This window comes from Hesperophylax consimilis, chromosome 1 (assembly GCF_061612785.1).
Source record: "Hesperophylax consimilis isolate HC1 chromosome 1, BYU_Hcon_1.0, whole genome shotgun sequence".
NCBI classification, from domain to species: Eukaryota; Metazoa; Arthropoda; class Insecta; order Trichoptera; family Limnephilidae; genus Hesperophylax; species Hesperophylax consimilis.
This window is the reverse complement of record NC_142836.1, coordinates 41,933,343-41,952,033: the sequence shown is the minus strand read 5'-3', so window position 1 is coordinate 41,952,033 and position 18,691 is coordinate 41,933,343. Positions and strand designations below refer to the sequence as shown.

General features: G+C 36.4%; 1 protein-coding gene across 1 annotated transcript; it reads right to left on the bottom strand.

Annotated features, from left to right (window-relative positions):
- Positions 1 to 1,343: 1,343 nt before the first annotated feature.
- On the bottom strand, positions 1,344 to 11,268 carry dib (Cytochrome P450 302a1, mitochondrial). Its single transcript, XM_089639161.1, has 8 exons — positions 10,913 to 11,268; positions 8,934 to 9,174; positions 7,412 to 7,608; positions 6,637 to 6,844; positions 6,304 to 6,478; positions 5,088 to 5,336; positions 3,742 to 3,954; positions 1,344 to 1,562 (listed from the first exon to the last, which is right to left on the bottom strand). The coding sequence occupies exons 1-8, from the start codon at positions 11,187 to 11,189 to the stop codon at positions 1,446 to 1,448; spliced, it is 1,677 nt and encodes a 558-aa protein (XP_089495287.1). The 5' UTR covers positions 11,190 to 11,268; the 3' UTR covers positions 1,344 to 1,445.
- Between the last annotated feature and the right edge of the window lie 7,423 nt (positions 11,269 to 18,691).

The window sequence follows — 18,691 nt, the reverse complement described above, 5'->3', positions numbered from 1 at the left end:
TGCTCATTCGCTCTACATGCCCAAACCATCTACGCGTCCCTTTCTTGATCTTACTCATTACGCTTACATCAGCCTTGTACTCTTTGCTGATCTCCGCATTTCTCACACGATCGTACATGGTGTTACACACATACGCCTCAGGAATCTCATTAATTTTTCAGCTGGTGAAATAGCATTCCGAAAACGAGTATCATTCTTTTTAATTAGCGGTCCAACCATTTCCAATATGTATTAGAAGTCAGTTTCTCTAATTTGGATAAAATTAAAGAATTTTCGTTGTTCCTCAATTATTAATTCTGCCGTTAAACGAACGAAATCCCCATCAGTACTTTTTCTTTGAAGCCAACTCCTAATCCAACGCACTCTGCGGGCCCTTACGTTTTTGTTTGACAAAATTGTGCATATTATCGCAGCGGCAATCCGTTGTGTGCGGAAATGGGTATTATATGGGGATCCATGATCTAACCGTACATAAACAAATTTAATCCCTTATCAAATATTACTAACTGACAGCTGTCAAAGTCGGCGGCAACGCGTTGTTGCATGTTGTCAGGAAGCCATCTTACGAAAAATAGAATTACTGGTGTAGCGGTCTCTGTGAGAAGTTCGTAAGTTAAACTTCCAAACAACTTCCGTGAGCATTATTTACGATAAGTTGGATGCATATGTAATCGCTCCTGTGAGTAACTTATCAAAAATTTACGAAAGTCGTAAATTTTACTTACAAGTGTAAACCCAGCCTTACAGTATAATCATAAGTATAATGTTGTAAACATGTAAGGTGACCATGATATTTAATTGCAATAAAAATGTAACAAACTATTATTTTTAAAAACAGAGAAGAAAGAAAGAGAGAAAAAAATAATTTACATTATAAAAAGAAAAGGATGAAAAAATAAACGTATTCAAAATATTATGCCTCAATTTAAAGGGACAAAGATGAAAGAATATGTTGGAAATCGTCGGATGGCAGAAATAGTTTAACATTCTTTTATATGTACACAAGGAATTTGACGATTTAATGTGATCTGGAAGGCTATTAAATAGAAGTGGAGCCTGGTACAAATAATGTCTCTGCCCAAATGAGGATTTAGGGTGAATTGCCATAAATTTCAGACCAGAGCCAATTCTTGTAGTACGAATTTGTTGCGTTCTTTTCGCAGAACTAATATTGTTAAAAAAACTGCATAGCGTTTGTGTGATAAATAGTTATTTTAAATTTATGATATTACATTCCTTATAAAGTAACTGTGTAGGATATGTAAATTTTTTCTTGTACATAACTTTGAGAATCAGTTTTTGGGCAATATTAAGTGGTTCTATTACAGTCTTCAGGCAGGAACCCCAGCACACTATATTATATGAAAGTAGACACTGAATTATAGCAAAATACACTATTTTTGCTTGGTGTAGCGTTATAGCACCTCTCCAGGCTATAATACTTGTTATTTTGTATTCCTTTCCGAGAATGATAGATTGATCGGTCCATCAGGTTTATTGATCAATACAGTTTCGATGCCCAGATCTTCTCCTTTCCAGCCAATTTCAAAGTTACGCACCAACTGGAAAAAAAATCACGTCAAATTACCACGATGATTGAATTAAATGAGGACATCATTATAAGTCTCTAATCGGCAGCTTGTTATAATACAATTCATTAGTGTGGTCTCCATACTACCAGATTCATATAAATAATATTGAACGTGTGCAGCACAAATTTTTACGATTCATTAACTTCAAATAACACATACCTATTCAACACATAAACTATACAATCTTACTAAATACATTCCCTAGAAAACAGAAGAAAAATAAATTATTTAACTTTGTTATTTAAGATTATTAACTCCAAACTAGACTGTTGTGAACTCTTGCAATTCATAGATTTCAGAGTACCTACTCGAGCAACTAGGCAAAATATATTATTCTGCAACAATAACTTTAGTACCAACTATCACATACGGTGACCGGATAAATCATCACAATGATAATTCATCACATCATTAAAAAGTTATATAAAGTCATGGAAAGTGATGAAACAAAAACTTTATTAACTGTGTTAAGTAGGTTAGGTTAGGTTAGGTTAAAAAAAATCTAGTGACTTTATATCACTTTTTAAAAGTGTGTTGAGTTATCATGGAACCATCACACACATGCACCTATTTTCTCGCTTTCACACACTTGGAAACAAATTCACCTCAAATATCGACATATTTAATATAAGTTTGCCTGTATTCAAGACATACCTGAATGACATTTTTATGTAGCATATTAAAAGAACGATTTTGTATATTTGTTGTTTTCTTGTAGATATGTCGTGAACTTAAAAAAAATGTTATTTTTGTGTTGATGTTTTAAAAATAAAAACCTTCTGTTGTCACTGCATTATGCAGTAAATTATGTAAAATATGTATAATGTAACCCATCGTATATGTAGCCCATCAGGGCGTTTAAATTAATAAATAAACAATGTAACAACATTTAGGAAGGGTTGTTTTATTGCCATCAAATTCAGGCCATTCAGAGCCATTTTGTTTTTTATTATATTTGAATCCGGTCCCTGTTATGGGCCTAATGCCTATTCTCCGTTTCATCTTTTGAACAAATTGTGATCAGCAGAAAAGGGCAACTATCATTGTCAGCTTATTACAATTCCATAGAAAGATGAAACACACCTAGAATCAGCGTTTAAACGGGACCTTTCAAATATTAAATTTTATTTAAAAAAAAAACAACAAAACTAAATGGCGCAATGGGCATTTTGATGACTTTGTCACTGGATTGGACCTTAGTTTCACGTGGCAAGTTCATATTATGCGTTTATTAGCACATTCTTTGCGGGAAACGAGAAAACTCGTCATACGCCTTTTTACAGTAAGACGCGGGAGACGAGTTTACTCGTTTTGTTGCGCAAAGCGGTAAGGAGCGGAAAACTTGTAAACAAGAGGTTCTAAATGAGTGCGGGGTCGTGTGTTTTCTATTGTCGTCGGTACCCGATCTATCTACCTGTCAATACAATGAGTTTGAAACACAATAAAAAAATAAAATCGCTGTCGGGTATGTTCCGCTCACAAACTACGCAGTGAAATGCGATACATGCGCAAGTTTTGCAATGTGCCCCTGCATAAAGGAAAGTGTTTCAAACGCTATCACACATTGAAGCACTATTAGGTTATAGTTTTTTTTATATGTATTGAAAATTTATAAATAATCTTGTAATTTTGTATGAATAAATTTTGATATGTTATTTCGATTGTGAAATACTGTTTTTTCTATGATTCCCAAGAAATTAGAAAGTTTTTGTTCATAAAAAAAAGGAATTACACATACATTGCTAAGTAAATAAATAGAGACAAAGGAAAACACTGAATCATCGAAAAATATCAAATAGATCATAAGATGTGAATATTTTGCGAAAAGTCTAATTTTGGCGCTAAAATTAAAAAAAACACCCGCGCTTCGTCCCCAATTTGGCGGTAAAATGGCCGACCATATAGTGTTAGGTAGATAAATATGAAGTTTTTTGTATTTAAAATATTATACTTTTGCTAATGTAAGTACCTACTTCCTGACTACCCTATCAAATTATAAGATAAATAAATTCCATTCTTCTCCTAATTCCTCAATATTTACAACACATGATTTATTATGATACCATTCCCCGAAGCTAAAATACGTGTAATATTGAAATAGGTAACGCTCTACCCGAATATTTGTTTAAATTTAAATGGCCACACTCACTTTAAGCAAAGTTATGTGCATATTCTGTTCGGCCAGCCTGCGAGCTATGCACATGCGCGCGCCGTGGCCGAAGGGCAGAGAGGCATACGGGTGCGCAGGCCGGGGCGCGTTTCCGTCGGCCGCGCGCAGCCACCGCGAGGGAAGGAACTTCTCCGGACTGTCGAAGTACTCGGGCAGGTTGCTTATCACCTGATTGCAGGCTGTGATTATTGTCTGAAATAATATTAATAAGATTATGACCAGGGAAGGTAGAATGTGGAAGAGGATTGCAGCAGGTTGGGAAGGACTGAAGACTGGTGAGGGACCTCAGCCAATGGAGAACGTTATTTGTGAAGGAGGTCGAATCCCAAGATATGATATTCGATAAAATTAAGAAACTATGATTATGAATTAGATTTTAAACTTCGGTGGGCAGGTTCCGGTTGCATCTTTATAAACCTGAGATTTTTTGTTTTAATTTGAAGGCGGTATTTTATCAAATCATGAAGATTATATAATATTGTTATTGGTGTAGTGTACTGAAAGAGACGTTAGGATTATCAACATAAGAACAGTTAAAAAAGATCAACACCACAAATCCTAGTAGCCGGCAAGAATCTGCTTTGGCATGCGATGGTTCTTCGTTTTAATTCTGCATTCCGGATGCTACAAGGTCGTCTAGAGTAGGTTTATACCAAGGCGGGCGACCGCCAAATAACGAAGTCAGTGCTGACGCTAAGTAAACTTCACTGTTTAAAATAGTCTAATCACTATTTTAATTAATATGCTTGCATAACATCAAGTATCAACAACAATCGCTGCCATTTGCAAACTATCGTTGTTTGATGGCACTGTACTTGGCCTTGCGGGGCATTGCCATTATTTTGATTGTCAATCTACATTATTAGGTAAAGGTTTTCCAAGAACCTTGATGTGTCCATTAGAGCAGATGTAATGTTAAGGCAAGCAACGCACTCTAGTAATCCACTGTAACCTCAAGTATGAAGAGGCAACACGGGTGCAGGGCCGGCCCTGAACCAAACGGCAAAACCAGTAGACGCCTAGGTAGGTGATCACGGTAATCAATAATATTCGGATGATTTGTATTTTTGTGTTGCACCGTTTAGATGCAAACTTTTCTCAAGGGGGATATGTTAGGGCTGTTAGGTATTCGGTTTTATCAGCGTCTTGCCGCATTGGCAACTCGGCGCGCGGAGTGGATTGCTCCAAATCCACCCGCATAGAGTCAGCCCTGCACGGGTGAATATCCAATGTAGTGACTATACTCTTTGTACCTATTAATAAAAACAGCATATAGATAAATAGGTAATCTACAAAAAACGAAACAGAAAAAAGGTAGCGCTAACCCCTTCAGGAACATGGTACCCCGACAGGACGACGTCCTTCTTGACCAGGCGGCCGATACCGACTGCGATGGGGTTCATCCTAAGCGACTCCTTGAGGCAAGCCTTCAGGAAGGTCGCACTCCCCAGCACCTGCGCGGTGACGGGATCATTGGGGCCCGGTAGCAGGCGCTCCGCCTCCTCGAACAGGAGTTGCTGCGCCTCTGGGTTCCTAGCCAGGTGGTACAGGGCAAAGCTGGTCGAAAAGGTTGTCTGAAAAAATAAAATAAAAATTACAGGGGTGCATTACCTGCTGGTCTTTATGGAAAAGTCGCAAATGATTGCTTGGATGGTTCGACTATACAGAACAGTGACAAAATACAGTAACAAAACAAAACAGTGATTAAATAAAACAATGACAAAACGTAACAATGTTTAAACAAAAACAATGACAAAACAGAACAGTAATAAAACAGTAACAAAACTAACCAAAGCTTACGTTAGTAAGCTTTGGACAAAGACACTATCAATACCATACTATAAAAGCATTCAACAGTCTAACACTTGAAAATAAAATTGAGGAAAACAAAAATAAGTTCAGACACAAAATTACAAAATGGATTAAAGAACAAAAAGGACAATATTACCAAAATTTCATAACATTAAATAATAAAACTTACACGTAACACACAAAACCAATATAAAACACACATCACTCACTAACACACCTTATAATATATAAGTTAATATAAATATACCGATTTTAACTTCATTGTATTTCTTTTTATTTTATTTTACTTTAATTTTAAGTCTATATTTTTATTTTAAATTTATCTTATCTTATGTTTTTTTTCACCCCTGCCATAGGTCAACTCAAGTGGTTCGCTACGTTAAGTGACTTAGCAGGGGTACCCAGGTTCGTGGGGTTAGGTTTTTCTGGGTCTTGGCGGCAGATACGTTTGCCCACCTACTGCGTGGCAGGTCGGATCGGGAGAGACAGGTTGAGGGAGACATCTCATTTAACAGCGCTAAGTCTTTGTATGAGTATCATCTTAATTCTATAAAGGATACTTCGTATCGCATCCCCAAAGATGACATAGGCGCTGAGGAGTTTTCTTCCTCGGGGCCTCCTATGTGGAGTTAAAAAACTAGGTTGGTTGGAAGAAATTGCCACAAAGCAAAAAGTCCACCACATACAAATATATTATGAATATAAATCAAATTAAAAATTTAATTATACCGTGTCAATGCCCGCCAGAAGCAGATCTACCGACATGCCAATAATATCCTTGATGTCCATATCAGGGTTGGTTAGGTATGTCTCTAGCAAAGAGGGTTCTTTATCTTCAACCTTGTTTGCCATCGAAGCCTCGGAGTACAGAGCCTTTTTCTGGGTGATAAAATCGATGGCCACCCTGAAATAAAGACAACAAAATGAGACCCAACACAGACACAACTAATATAGAAAAGACAAATAAAGGTAAAGTGCCAACAAAGAAAAATGATCAGTAATTCTATAAACTGAAATTCATAAATAGTTGAATGTGTAGTCAAATACTATAGGTACACTTACTTCTCCAAATAATCCTGAGCCTTGCTGAATTCCTTGTAGGCCGAAGTTTCGAAATTATCAAGGATGAATTCGGGAGTAACGTCACTCGCAAACGTATTAGCGTTAGAAGTCAGAGTACTTTCGATCAGTCTAGAAGAAAGTGAATCTGTTGCCATCTCCTCTGGGGAGAAGCTGTTCAAGTTCACGTCAAACGCGATGATGCAGATTACTGTAGGAAAGTACAATTCCAGAAGTTATCAATGTCATTAAATTCACCACTAGACTCTTGAAGTGAACATATATATGTTTTTTTTCGGTAAATAAGGTTAGTTTTTTTTGGTTATAATTGGCTAGGCGATTAAATGATGTACAAGCAGATTATGTTTCAGTAGGTTAGGTTAGTTTTTATTAATTGCGTTTGGGAATGTTGGGTTAGGTAATTGTTATAATAGTAGGTAATTAATTAATAAACCATGAAAACAAATTCTTATGTAAAGATTTTGAGACAGAAATATATCCTTATATTTCAGTTAAAGGAAACAATGTTAAAATAAACAGAGGTTATTAGTTCGAAAGACTGCGATGAGCTGGAAGTATTGAAATAATTCTCGATAACAGGACAGTGGACACCACAAAAAAAGCAACCCAGAGGCAGACCAACAAAGAGGTGAATAAAGTGGACGTCGTGGCTGATGGCGAGGGACCGCGGCTAATGGAGGAGGCTAAATCCCACCCTAGGACATGGCGTCGTGATATTGACGGCGAATAAACCAGATGCTATATATTGAATACTCACGTTGCAAATATAGGCGTGATAAGTCTTCTGAAAAGTCTATGGCGTCATTCGAACCCTTTTTGCAATACACTTCCATCGTTCTCTTGACAAAGTCACCGACCACAGAGTCTGTGATTCCGACATACAGCCCGGCTTTCCGCGGGCTCGATAACGTCTTTTGGAACATGCTGCGAATTTTCCACCACTCCTCCCCGTTTCTGGAAAAATACACTTTTTATAAAATTCTTATTTATGTACCGTCTTTGACGCTTATACTTCAACACTTGTTCATGACAATTCACGCTGTCTAAACTACTATATACAGTCTACACCAGAGGTTCCCAAACCTTTTTGCCCAGTAGACCACTTGCCAAATATTTTTTTTGTCCGTAGACCCCCCCGCCTGCCGAATATTGAATTTTCCTAAAACTTTTAACGTTTCATGTGATAATAATTTATTTTTTTATTAAAAAAGATTCCCTTCCCTTGCCTGCCCAATAACCGGGTGGCGGTATAGTTTCTCTGTCTTTACATTGTGCAGACAGGGGCACCCTTGTGAGGTATTACACTAAATGAAAATGAAGCAGGATAAGCAACGGGAATTTCTTTTTGTAGCTAGCCCTACAGAACTGCCCCTTAAGTTCTTTGTCAGTGCTTATTCCGGTCATTTCTTCTTGTCACATGTTTTCCGATTCTTCAACGTTCCATTTCGATAGTCAAAATGTCCTTAGTTTTAAAAAAACTTAGTTAAAAACTTAAACTTAGTTTTGAAGTCTGTGTACATTTAAATGTTGAACGTCATTATTACCCTGGACGTTTTTCAAAAACAAATTGGGGAACTAGGAAAATTCGCGGCTTCCAATGTTCAATGTTTTGCTTGAATATATTAATTCTGACGAGAAAAGGAACGTAGACCCTATTTATATATCTCAATTAACAACTTTATGAAATATAAAAATGCAAATATCAAATAAGTTATTTCTCAGTCTATTGTATTTGTGTTAGTTCTATTCTGTCATTTACGGAACTACTAAATGTTGACTTGAGGTAAATGGGGGTCCGCTCGTATGTACCCCCATTTGAATCTCGTGGACCTCCAAATTTTTTCTCGCTGACATAGACCCCCAGCAAGCCGATATGGACCCCTGGGGTCCATTTAGACCACTTTGGGAACCTCTGGTCTACACAATATTGCCGACAGTACTATTTTGGCCGCTAAAGAACTTTCGGGAGCGATTTTAAAATGATTTTTGGCGTAAGGCATACTAATTAATTATAAACACTGCAGATAAGTCCGCACTTTTTTTGTTGAAATCCACGATTGTGGCAATTTAAAGATAGAGTGACAAAAATTTCCTTTTGCAATCCCACTTTCCGAGCATTTATTGGTTTGTCTTTGGCCCTGGTAAAATTTTCGCCTGCGGCGCCTTCTTTGCTCTCGCTGTGGTTGATGATGAAGGCGTCGTAAATAAATATACTTTAAAAGTGGGCAATGAGCCCAAAATGGTTGGGAACCTCTGATCTGAAAAATAAAATGACTTACGAAGCGATTAGTCCTGCAGAGTTGTAAACATGAGGCTTCGCCTTCCTGTATTTGATGAGCGCCACGTGGGACCTCCTCTCGGGGAAGCGGCCGTGCAGGGACTTCATCAGCAGCTTGACGTCCTCCGGGGAGCACAGGCTCACCATGTTCACCCCCGGCATGATCTCGTCCCTGGTGATGGCGCCGTACGCCAAAAACTTCTTCGCAAATACCTTGTCCAGAGCCTTGAAGCTGTACTCTCCTGGAAATGGGATGGTATGAGCCGTGTTGCACTTTCTCTTCGTTTTGTTTTATTTAGTTCAGTCAAAATAGTACTTACCAAAATGCATTAAATTGGTGCATGCAGAAAACTTACTGATAAAACATATTACAAATTTATAATATTATCTTAGTACAATTAAAAAGATTTTTAATAAATCAGCAATACTCATTCTTCTCAGTGTTTAAATGAAGTCCGCCCAAAAAAGGTGGTAGAAATAGGAGGGGGAGGGGGGAGGTTTTTTGAAAAATACCTGTTGAAAAATAACTAGGTCGGGTGAGGTATCGTTTACTATGTTTTCATTCGTTCTTAACGAATGAGATCACTCCCAAGTCGATAGTATCAATATTTGGTGAAATAAGACAGGTTGTTTTAGCAAATAAACATGAAAATAACAAGGGTTAACCCCATAAAGATGTGGTATCACTTTATTTTAGGCGAACTCTGCAGATCTTCACTTATTCTGCCAATATGAATGCAAATCAGTATATCGCTCGCCATACAATCCCAATGGGAATTTATGGCGAGCGATATGCTGAAATAGGCCAAGCCACTAGAATATAGCGTGGTCTGTCACAGGCTCAGAAATTGACTATGATTTACGTTTCTTACGTTCAAACTTTTATGATTTCCGCTCTTTCCGATCTCATATTAGTAATGAAGACTCTGCAAAGTTCTTCGATATACAGACGTTAACTTGCCGAAGAAATATAGCAGAATCGGTAATGTTATTTAAAATTATACATAACTTAATCGATAGTCGTGATCTTCTTCAACGCCTATTATTCCATGTTCCTAATAGAAACAGCCGACAGTCGCTTACATTTAATATCCCTCTTTGTAAGACCAATTCCAAACAAAACTCATTTATTTACAGATCCACACATTCATTTAACTTAAATTATTACCATATTGACATTTTTAACTCGACTTTACGCGACATAAAACAATAACAAAAACTCACTAGTCAACATAAATCAAACTAGAAGTTAAATACCTATATATTCCCGTCCGTTGCCTCTTAAGGCGATGCAATACGTAGTAATGCAAAATCATGTGTTTTTGGTTTGAAAATTTGGTCGCCTAGAAATGTTTCAGATGCTTTAATTAAATACTGCGAGTAGAATACATTTTGGCCTTTGAAATAATCGAGTATTTTTAGATAAGTCTTTTTATAAGCCCAGAAAAAAATAATGTATAAGGCCTGTGAAAACTGCTTTAAAGTTCAAAATCTCCTACTTACGAACCCATTTTCGGTTATGATTTCGTTGTATAATGTGGCAAATTAATTAAAATTAAAAATTAAAATAAAAATATTTATACCTGAACATCCACAAAATAAAATTAAAGTCACTTTTTGGCTGTGTTTTGTTCTTGCATAAATCAAAACAGGCGAAGGTGTTAAGCGGGAATTTAAACCTTATCGCCATCTACGTAAGGGGTGTTATTGATAGCGGCTCGATTTAAAATATTACACGACGTAGTGCATCGCCTTAATCCTAATCCTATGTTTCCTCCTTCTCCCCCCCCCCTTTATTTTCATATTTTGTATCTAAACAAAAAATTAATTTAAGAAAACACTTCTATGACATATTACACTTCCATTAACTATTCATCAGTTCATAATTGGCATAATTAATTATATTATTATTGTATTGTTGTTTAATTACAAATTTGCTGTCAACTTTTCCTAAAATATATAAGAAAATAAATAAATAACCTATATAGGGCAAATATTTCCAGAGAGTGCCGAAAATCGGGAGCGAAAGAGGTCCGGGAATGGTTTCGAAAGGCTTCGCTACCACTTCTGTCCCCTCACATTGTGCCTCTACTGCGGGAGATCCCGAACTACCCCCACACTCGCTGGAATCCTCCACAATATCACACTTTGTATTCCCATCCAAATCTTTTGGAACACCCAAATTATTTCGCACGTCGCTGAATTGACGTTTAATCGATCTCACGTATACACACAAACGATTAATGGGCGTATCCATGATAAATGATTAACAACTCAAGTTTGTTTAAATCGCGTAAAAATATTTGGCACGCGGCGGACGTTAGACGACTGCCAATGGGAACATCTATCAACAATGTGTTTTGTCCGATCTTTGAATTCCCACGGAGAAGCAAATCTCGCAGCGTCAGATTACAATACGTAGGTAGGTAGATACATTTTATCAGAATTCTTATGATGCATTATGCATCGCCTAGCGTGTTGCATCGGACGACGTTATAGGGTGTTTGGAAGTCAACCTTATTCATTGTTAGTGGTGATGTTATTCAGGCTTCGCTACAAATAGTAAAGGCTTAAATATCCAATGTCATCTAACTAATAAATCAACCCGCAAAAAACAAAGTTTTTATTTTTTCTATAATACATCTGTTTTTTAATGTATTGAGTCGCAAACTCTGCCAACCTCGCCAATTGCCGATCGGGTAGGTATTGCTGTAATGTCATTCGTTCTAAGAGAAATACGTATATTTTCGCGTATGTACGTGATTGCCACCAAAAGTTGAATGCATTTTTATTTATTTTAAGGAACATAAATAGTCTTAATATTAATTTAATATACAACTGAGGATGGAAAAGAAACAGACCAATTATAAATGTTCACAGATGGTTGAATTGGTAATATACAACTAAGTATTTAGTGAATGTAGACTAAAATATAAAAGCAGTACCAAGCAACAAATTTAAAAGCCGAACTAAGTGACAAGTGTAAAAAAGTATAAAAATTGAAGTAGAACAAATTTAACAAACGTAAATAATGTTCAGTAAAGAATGTAATGTATAAGTTAATGTAAAGAATGTTGCCGCGCAAATGAAATTAAAAAAATAATAAATTAAATATTTTTCATCGACAACGAGTCTATCTGCCGAGTTTCAGCTCGATCGGATGTCGAGAAGTGGGTTAATTTCCGCTTCCATGATTTGTGTTAATTTATTCCCGAAAACAAAAGTGAAATTCAAATAGATGTACATATTTAAAAATCTTGTTTCGTTGGAATGGTTTATCGTTCTGCCACAATGTCGACCCTGTATCATTTTTCAGAAAGATAAGCATTCCTTTTTGGTACCTACTTTACTATTTTGTGAACACATTATTTAAATTAAAATAAAATAGAACACATTATTCCGTTCATTTGTTTTTTCCCCGTGTGAACAGTTTCATCGTTAAATATTACGCATTTATGTGACTGGTGCAAGAGGTGAGTGGAGTTGATTTATGGTGAGTGGTTTATTTATAGGCACGATAAACGGTGATTAAAAACAAACTTATGAAATACGTTTTTTTTCATTGTCTTTAAATGATGTGTCCATATAACTGGAAAGTTCTACATTTTCCTTTGATTATGCTTAATTCATTTTAATCAAATGTCTGTTTAAAGCAAACAACAAATAATATTACTTAGGGTTTCGTTTGAAAATACGTTAATTTATTTTACTCACCTACTTAATTTTCTCTGCATATCACGACTTTTCGTCCAAGTTCAGTGACCAACTGAAAACTGGTTTACAAGTTCATAAGCAATGTTTTCAACCGGTGCGTGTAGCGCCGGAAATTCAGTTACATTTTAAGCTCGGCTTGAGAGATGTTTACGTTCGTCAAGTTGCTCTCTAGTAGGAGCTCTAAAAAGATAAGCCGACTGATACCATTACTAAAAATTACTGAAATACCAGATCATATTTCCTGTAAAACTAATATCGACCATGTTCAATCTGTGCAAAATTCATTGGTTAAATTATTAGCTGAAAAAAATTATACAAAGAAAGGCATAGTATTCCATACTTTTATCAGAGTCTCAAAATTCTTTCATTGAGAGCAATTCTGTGGTACAAAATTATATTACAGCACATAAAAATAACCTCTTATATATAAACAGGCTAGAACACAATCATAATACTCGTTATAACTTTAATGAATGACTTATTGTACCTGAGCATACAAATAAATATGGACAAAGAACGTTAAACTATATGATTCCCAGTTGTTTTAATATGTTACCTGCTGAAATTAAAAACTGTGCCCAAAACAAACAATTGGTGAACTTACTGAAGACTTGGCATACTGAAATAATTAATTTGTATTAGCTTACAATGATATATTATTCTAAAGACTTTTAAAATTGTTATTTATGTTTTTCGTAATTTTTCTTTTGCTATATGTCTGTAAAATTATTTTTTTTGTATTATACATATAATTGTAAAAATTTAACTGTAAACTCATTATAATAAGATTTATAATGTAAAGAACCCGTTAGACAAACTGCTAAAGAGCAGTTTATCGGGACTTTTTTGCCTTATATTTGTAAAATGTATAGTATATAATTAAAAAAAATATATATATATTCAGGGTAAATCTAGGGAGAAGGTAAGTAAACAGATTGCTTTTATTTATTGGCCAAATCAGAAAATCGGACAAATGTTCGTGTATTTCTTTCCGTATAAATAAATATCTACAAAAATAGAAGTCTTCGTACACCGGGTTTCATAGGTATCGCAGCAAATGTCGAACACGGTACTTACACAGATGCGTTGCTTGCATACATAATGTTTCAATTTTTTTTTTTTACTTTATAAAAGAAAATTTCAGTGATATTGAGAAAAAAAACATTTTAATGTAAAACGTAAAACTTTTTTAATAACTGTAAAAACTTTTCGAATATTTGAATTGATCCAAAGTGTGGATACACGTTGTCCCTCTTTGCCTAAAAACAATAAGCAGGCGTAAGCAAGATAAAAGACCGTTTCTCAGTTATGTTTGGCGATTATCGCGCAACACTTTCACAAGAATTTCGCCGCTGGAAGGGTTATAGTAAAACGTTCTAATAGTAAACTCTAGCTTCATGAAATTTGCATTTAAAAAATCTGGAATTTCTAGGTTAACGCTTTTATTTTCAGCTCGCAGCGTCATTTCCACCATAAGCTATGGAGATTTTTCAAAACTGTAAAAAATGAGTAAGTAACCTGAAATTAGTCTGTCGTTACTTATTGGTTATTTGTCCAAAAATAATGTTCTGCTTTCCTTTACTTTTTTCGGCAAATAAAAAAATTGTAGCCTTCGCTTTCAACGACGCATTTTAATAGACATAATAATGACTTATCATTAATATCGTATTCAGGGACAGCCCTGACAAAATGGCGCCTGGCTCAGATGAAAACCTAAAGAGCGCTGTGTTAGGTGTTGGGTATTACCAGCGACTCGGCTCCTTGGTTTCTTGGCGCCTTGGCAACCCGGATGGCAGGATTAAGGGTCGGGATACACGATTCCGGAAATACTATGGAATCCCGCCAGAGTTCAGATTCCAGCATCGAAGAACGCTGGAGAAAATTTGGTCCCATTAATCTCGAATAATGCTACCATTAACATGTTTTATGTTTTTTGCTTTTATTTTTTACTGCTTAGTGCTTATACTTATGAGATGTGAGGGTTCCATGTGGGATCGAACTAAACTCCCCACACTCCGGAATGAAACAAATTATTATTTTTATTTAAAAGAATATTTACACCTCATTCCAGAGTAGTAGAAAATCTCCATATCGCCCTGGTGAGACATCCTCATTTAGGAACCAAGCGTTTGTTTGAAATGACTTTAGTCGTGTTTGGTTACCAGATATGACTAACCAGGTACTTCTCAACCTTCTTCTTCCCATCTCCTTCCCCTCCTCACATCCTTCAGCCTCCACGTGGCCTAACAGACATATTGGCTTAAAACGGGGTATGGTACTGTTAAACGAGTCACTTTATATCTTCAACATAAAACTTGAAGATTTCAATAAACATGCAACTAACGTCTCTTAATTGAGTTTTATAGTTCCTATATGTACCTATAGGTGTTTTAGTGGTAAGTTCTTAGCCTAATATGTAAAAAGTAAGTCACAAATTTTATTGAATTTATTTTGCTTTTAGGGGTGATAAACATGGAAGGGGTTGTATTCCGAAAAATGTAGGGTAAGGTTACTCTTGTTTTGAAGGTCAAGTGAGCAAAATTTAAAATTGTAGATTTGTATTAAAAAAAACCAACAGACACTCTTCTTTCTATATATAGATATAAGATAGACAAAGCATCATTATATTTTGTACTCAGAGGCGGATTTGCAGTCTTGGCCGCCCTAGGCCCCAGACCATGTAGCCGCCCCTTTCTCAGTACCCATCATATTGACCAGGAGTATCCAAACGATTTCGGTCGAAAAATGGACAACGGACCACTTTTATTTTATGAGTTTGGATACTCCTGGTCAATATGATGGGTACTGAGAAAGGGGCGGCTACATGGTCTGGGGCCTAGGGCGGCCAAGACTGAAAATCCGCCTATGGGTACGGGGCATCTACCTACTGGATTTATCTCGATGCACACGCGCCTATATAAAACGGTAAGTGTCGAGAGGTACTTAGTCAGTCAGTTACAAGAAAGCAACCTGCGAGACCTGCAAGCGCCAACCAGGCCAATTATACCTTCGGCTATCCTGCTTCACACCGGAGTACCCGGAAGACTCAACGTCTTCGCCAGTGCTGAACACACCCGCAAGCCCGGTCTCCACCAACGTGGTGTTGAGCCACCGACTTTATGGCCTCGACCCCTCCACCAACGTCATCGCCGCTTACACCTGGTGTGATCTTCGACATGGAGGATTCGCCGCTTCCAATATCCACCGACGCGGTGTCGATCTTCGACCCGGGGAATTCACCGCAGTCCTGGATTTGTCAATAGGCCTTATAGGCCGCGGCCTAGGGGCGGCAGAGTTCAGGGGGCGGCACTCGCTCGCTTTGGTAAGCCGTGTATGCGATTATCAAAAATATCAATACCTATCAAAAACTGTCTGCGACGAGTTCATTTGCTTAATGGCTGAGAAAGTACTGAAATGCATTAGTGATGAGATAAAAGAAGCTAAATACTTTTCTTTAATTGTAGACTCTACACCGGATGCAGCACACGTTGATCAACTGACACTTGTGATTAGATATGTTTTAAATAATGGAGAGTCATGTGAGAGATTTCTTAAATTCTTACCTTCTGTAGGACACAAGGCTCAAGATATGTTTGATGCCATTACTTTAGAGCTAGAAAAGTTGAACATAAATCTAGAAAACTGCCGGGGTCAGTCAAATGATAATGCCTCGAATGTGTCAGGAATTTATAGTGGTTTACAAGCCAAAATTCAAGAACAAGCACCACTTGCCATGTTCGTCCCTTGTGCAGCTCATTCATTAAATTTGGTGAGAACCTCGGCCGCTGAGTCTTGTACGCCTGTCACTTCTTCGTGTTGCTGGAAGAGGTATATACTTTCTTTGTGAAGTCAACCGATCATTGGAAAAAATTGGCTAATGAAATAGGAAAACGAAAGACGCTGAAGAGAGTAAACCTCACACGTTGGTCAGCAAGAGCAGATGCCTGTCAAATTGTAAGAGATTCCTTGGATGAAGTATTTACGGTTTTAAAAATGATTGAAAATGACGCTACACAGAAACCCATCCCACGAATTGAAGCAAAGGGAATTCGCATTAAATTGAAAAAACTAGAAATGGCATTTATGATCGTATTTTGGAATGCTATTTTGGACAGATTAAATAAAGTGAGTGCTCAGATTCAGAACTCATCTGTTGATGTACTGACGGTATCTGATCTTTATGGATCTCTTCTCGAATTTACAATAGCAGAGCGAGAAAACTTAGATTTTTTCGAAAAAAGTGCGATTGAAATGAGCGCACTTAAGCAATATCAGGGCAACATTAAGAGTAAGAGGAACCCTAAGAGAAAAAACTTCATAGACGAAGCATCAAATGAGGAAATTGAAACAGCTTCCAGAGACTCTTTCAGAGTCAACACCTTTTTGGTAATTCTGGACAAACTGAGAGCTGAGTTAGAGAGAAGACATGTTGCATATATAATCTTTTAAGTAAAATTTTCATTTTTAACAAGAATGAGTGAATTTTCAACACAAAGAGTCTCAGAAAAAGCTCAGTCTCTTGTGCAATATTACTGTAATGATTTAGAAGACGATTTAGTTCAGCAATGTGTACACTTTTGTAGTCACATTTCCTCTAATAAGACGGCAGAGAAACCTGAATCGACATCATTACTGATTCTTTTTAAGTTTTTGAGGAAACAATCTCTGTGTAATGTTTATCCAAACTTGGATAAACATTACATGACTCCGCATCGCACTTTGCACCCCGGCCACAAATTGTTCTGGAGAAAGAGTTTTTCCTGTTTATAGCGTGTGAAAAATTACCAAAGGTCTTCACTGTCGCAAGAAAAACTTAACTCTTTGGCTCTTCTGAGCATTGAAGCAGACTTAATGAATACTATAAGCTATGAAGATATTATAGATGATTTTGTAAATAAAAAATTGTAATTCTTGTTATTAAATTTTACCAATTAAATTAAATTTTAAGTTTAAAGTTTATTTTATTTTTGAATACCTACTTCCTACATTTGAATATTTATTTTGAAAATTGTGTGTCACCTAATGGCAGCCTAAAAGTGAGTGATTATGTTTTATTTTTTTTATTTTATTTTTTTTATGATAGATATTATCGGTGACAATTTCCAAGAAGGGGGTAGGGGGCGGCGCAAACGAAGTGGCCTATACTTGTGAAAAGTACAAATACGGCCCTGATTCACCGTCGATCTACATCCACCAACTAGGTGAGCATTGGTCCGGAGTTATCTCACACAACTGCGCTACTGACTCAAATAAACGCTGTGACTTCACAACCTACCTATTTTCATTGTCTCCTTACCACATCCCCAAAGACTTTAAGGCGATGCACTACGTCGTGTAATATTTTAAATTGAGCCGCTATCAATAACAACCCTTACGTAGATGGCGATAAGGTTTAAATTCCCGCATAACACCATCCGCCTGTTTTGATTTATGCAAGAAAAAAACATGGCCAAAAAGTGCCTTTTATTTTATTTTGTGGATGTTCAGGCATAAATTACTAATTTTTTTTCGATCATTTTATAAATAACTTAATTTGCCACATTATACAATAAAATCACAACCGAAAATGGGTTCGTAAGTAGAAGATTTTGAACTTTAAAGCAGTTTTCATAGGCCTTTACATAATTTTTTTCTGGGCTTATAAAAATATATATCATAAAAATACTCGATTATTTCAAAGGTCAAGATGTATCCTACTCGCAGTATTTAATTAAAGCATCTGAAACATTTCTAGGCGACCTAATTTTCAAACCAAAAACACATGATTTTGAATTACTACGTATGGCATCGCCTTAAGTTTAAAACTTTAGATTCCACTTTTGAATTTTATGAATGCCCTCTCTGAAGCGCCATTCATAATTTACAAAAATGTTAAAAATATTTTTCTGTTTTATTCCCCGGCCTTCAACAGGTTAGGTAATACTGAAAATTAGATTTGAAATAATAGTCGGAATTCCACAAAATCTTTTTTTTAAATTTGGAATTTATATTTATTCAAAACTTCTAAAACCTAGCTCAACACTGCACACTGCAGTGCACCCCACG

Bases quoted from the DNA above. Each gene is read 5' to 3' on its own strand.
- dib (XM_089639161.1), bottom strand. From the start codon at position 11,189: ATGGATACGCCCATTAATCGTTTGTGTGTATACGTGAGATCGATTAAA. The intron at 7,609-8,933 runs GTAAGTCATTTT...GTATTTTTCCAG, and splicing joins TCTGCAGGACTAATCGCTTC to AAACGGGGAGGAGTGGTGGA. The intron at 1,563-3,741 runs GTGAGTGTGGCC...TTTTTTTTCCAG, and splicing joins TGCACATAACTTTGCTTAAA to TTGGTGCGTAACTTTGAAAT.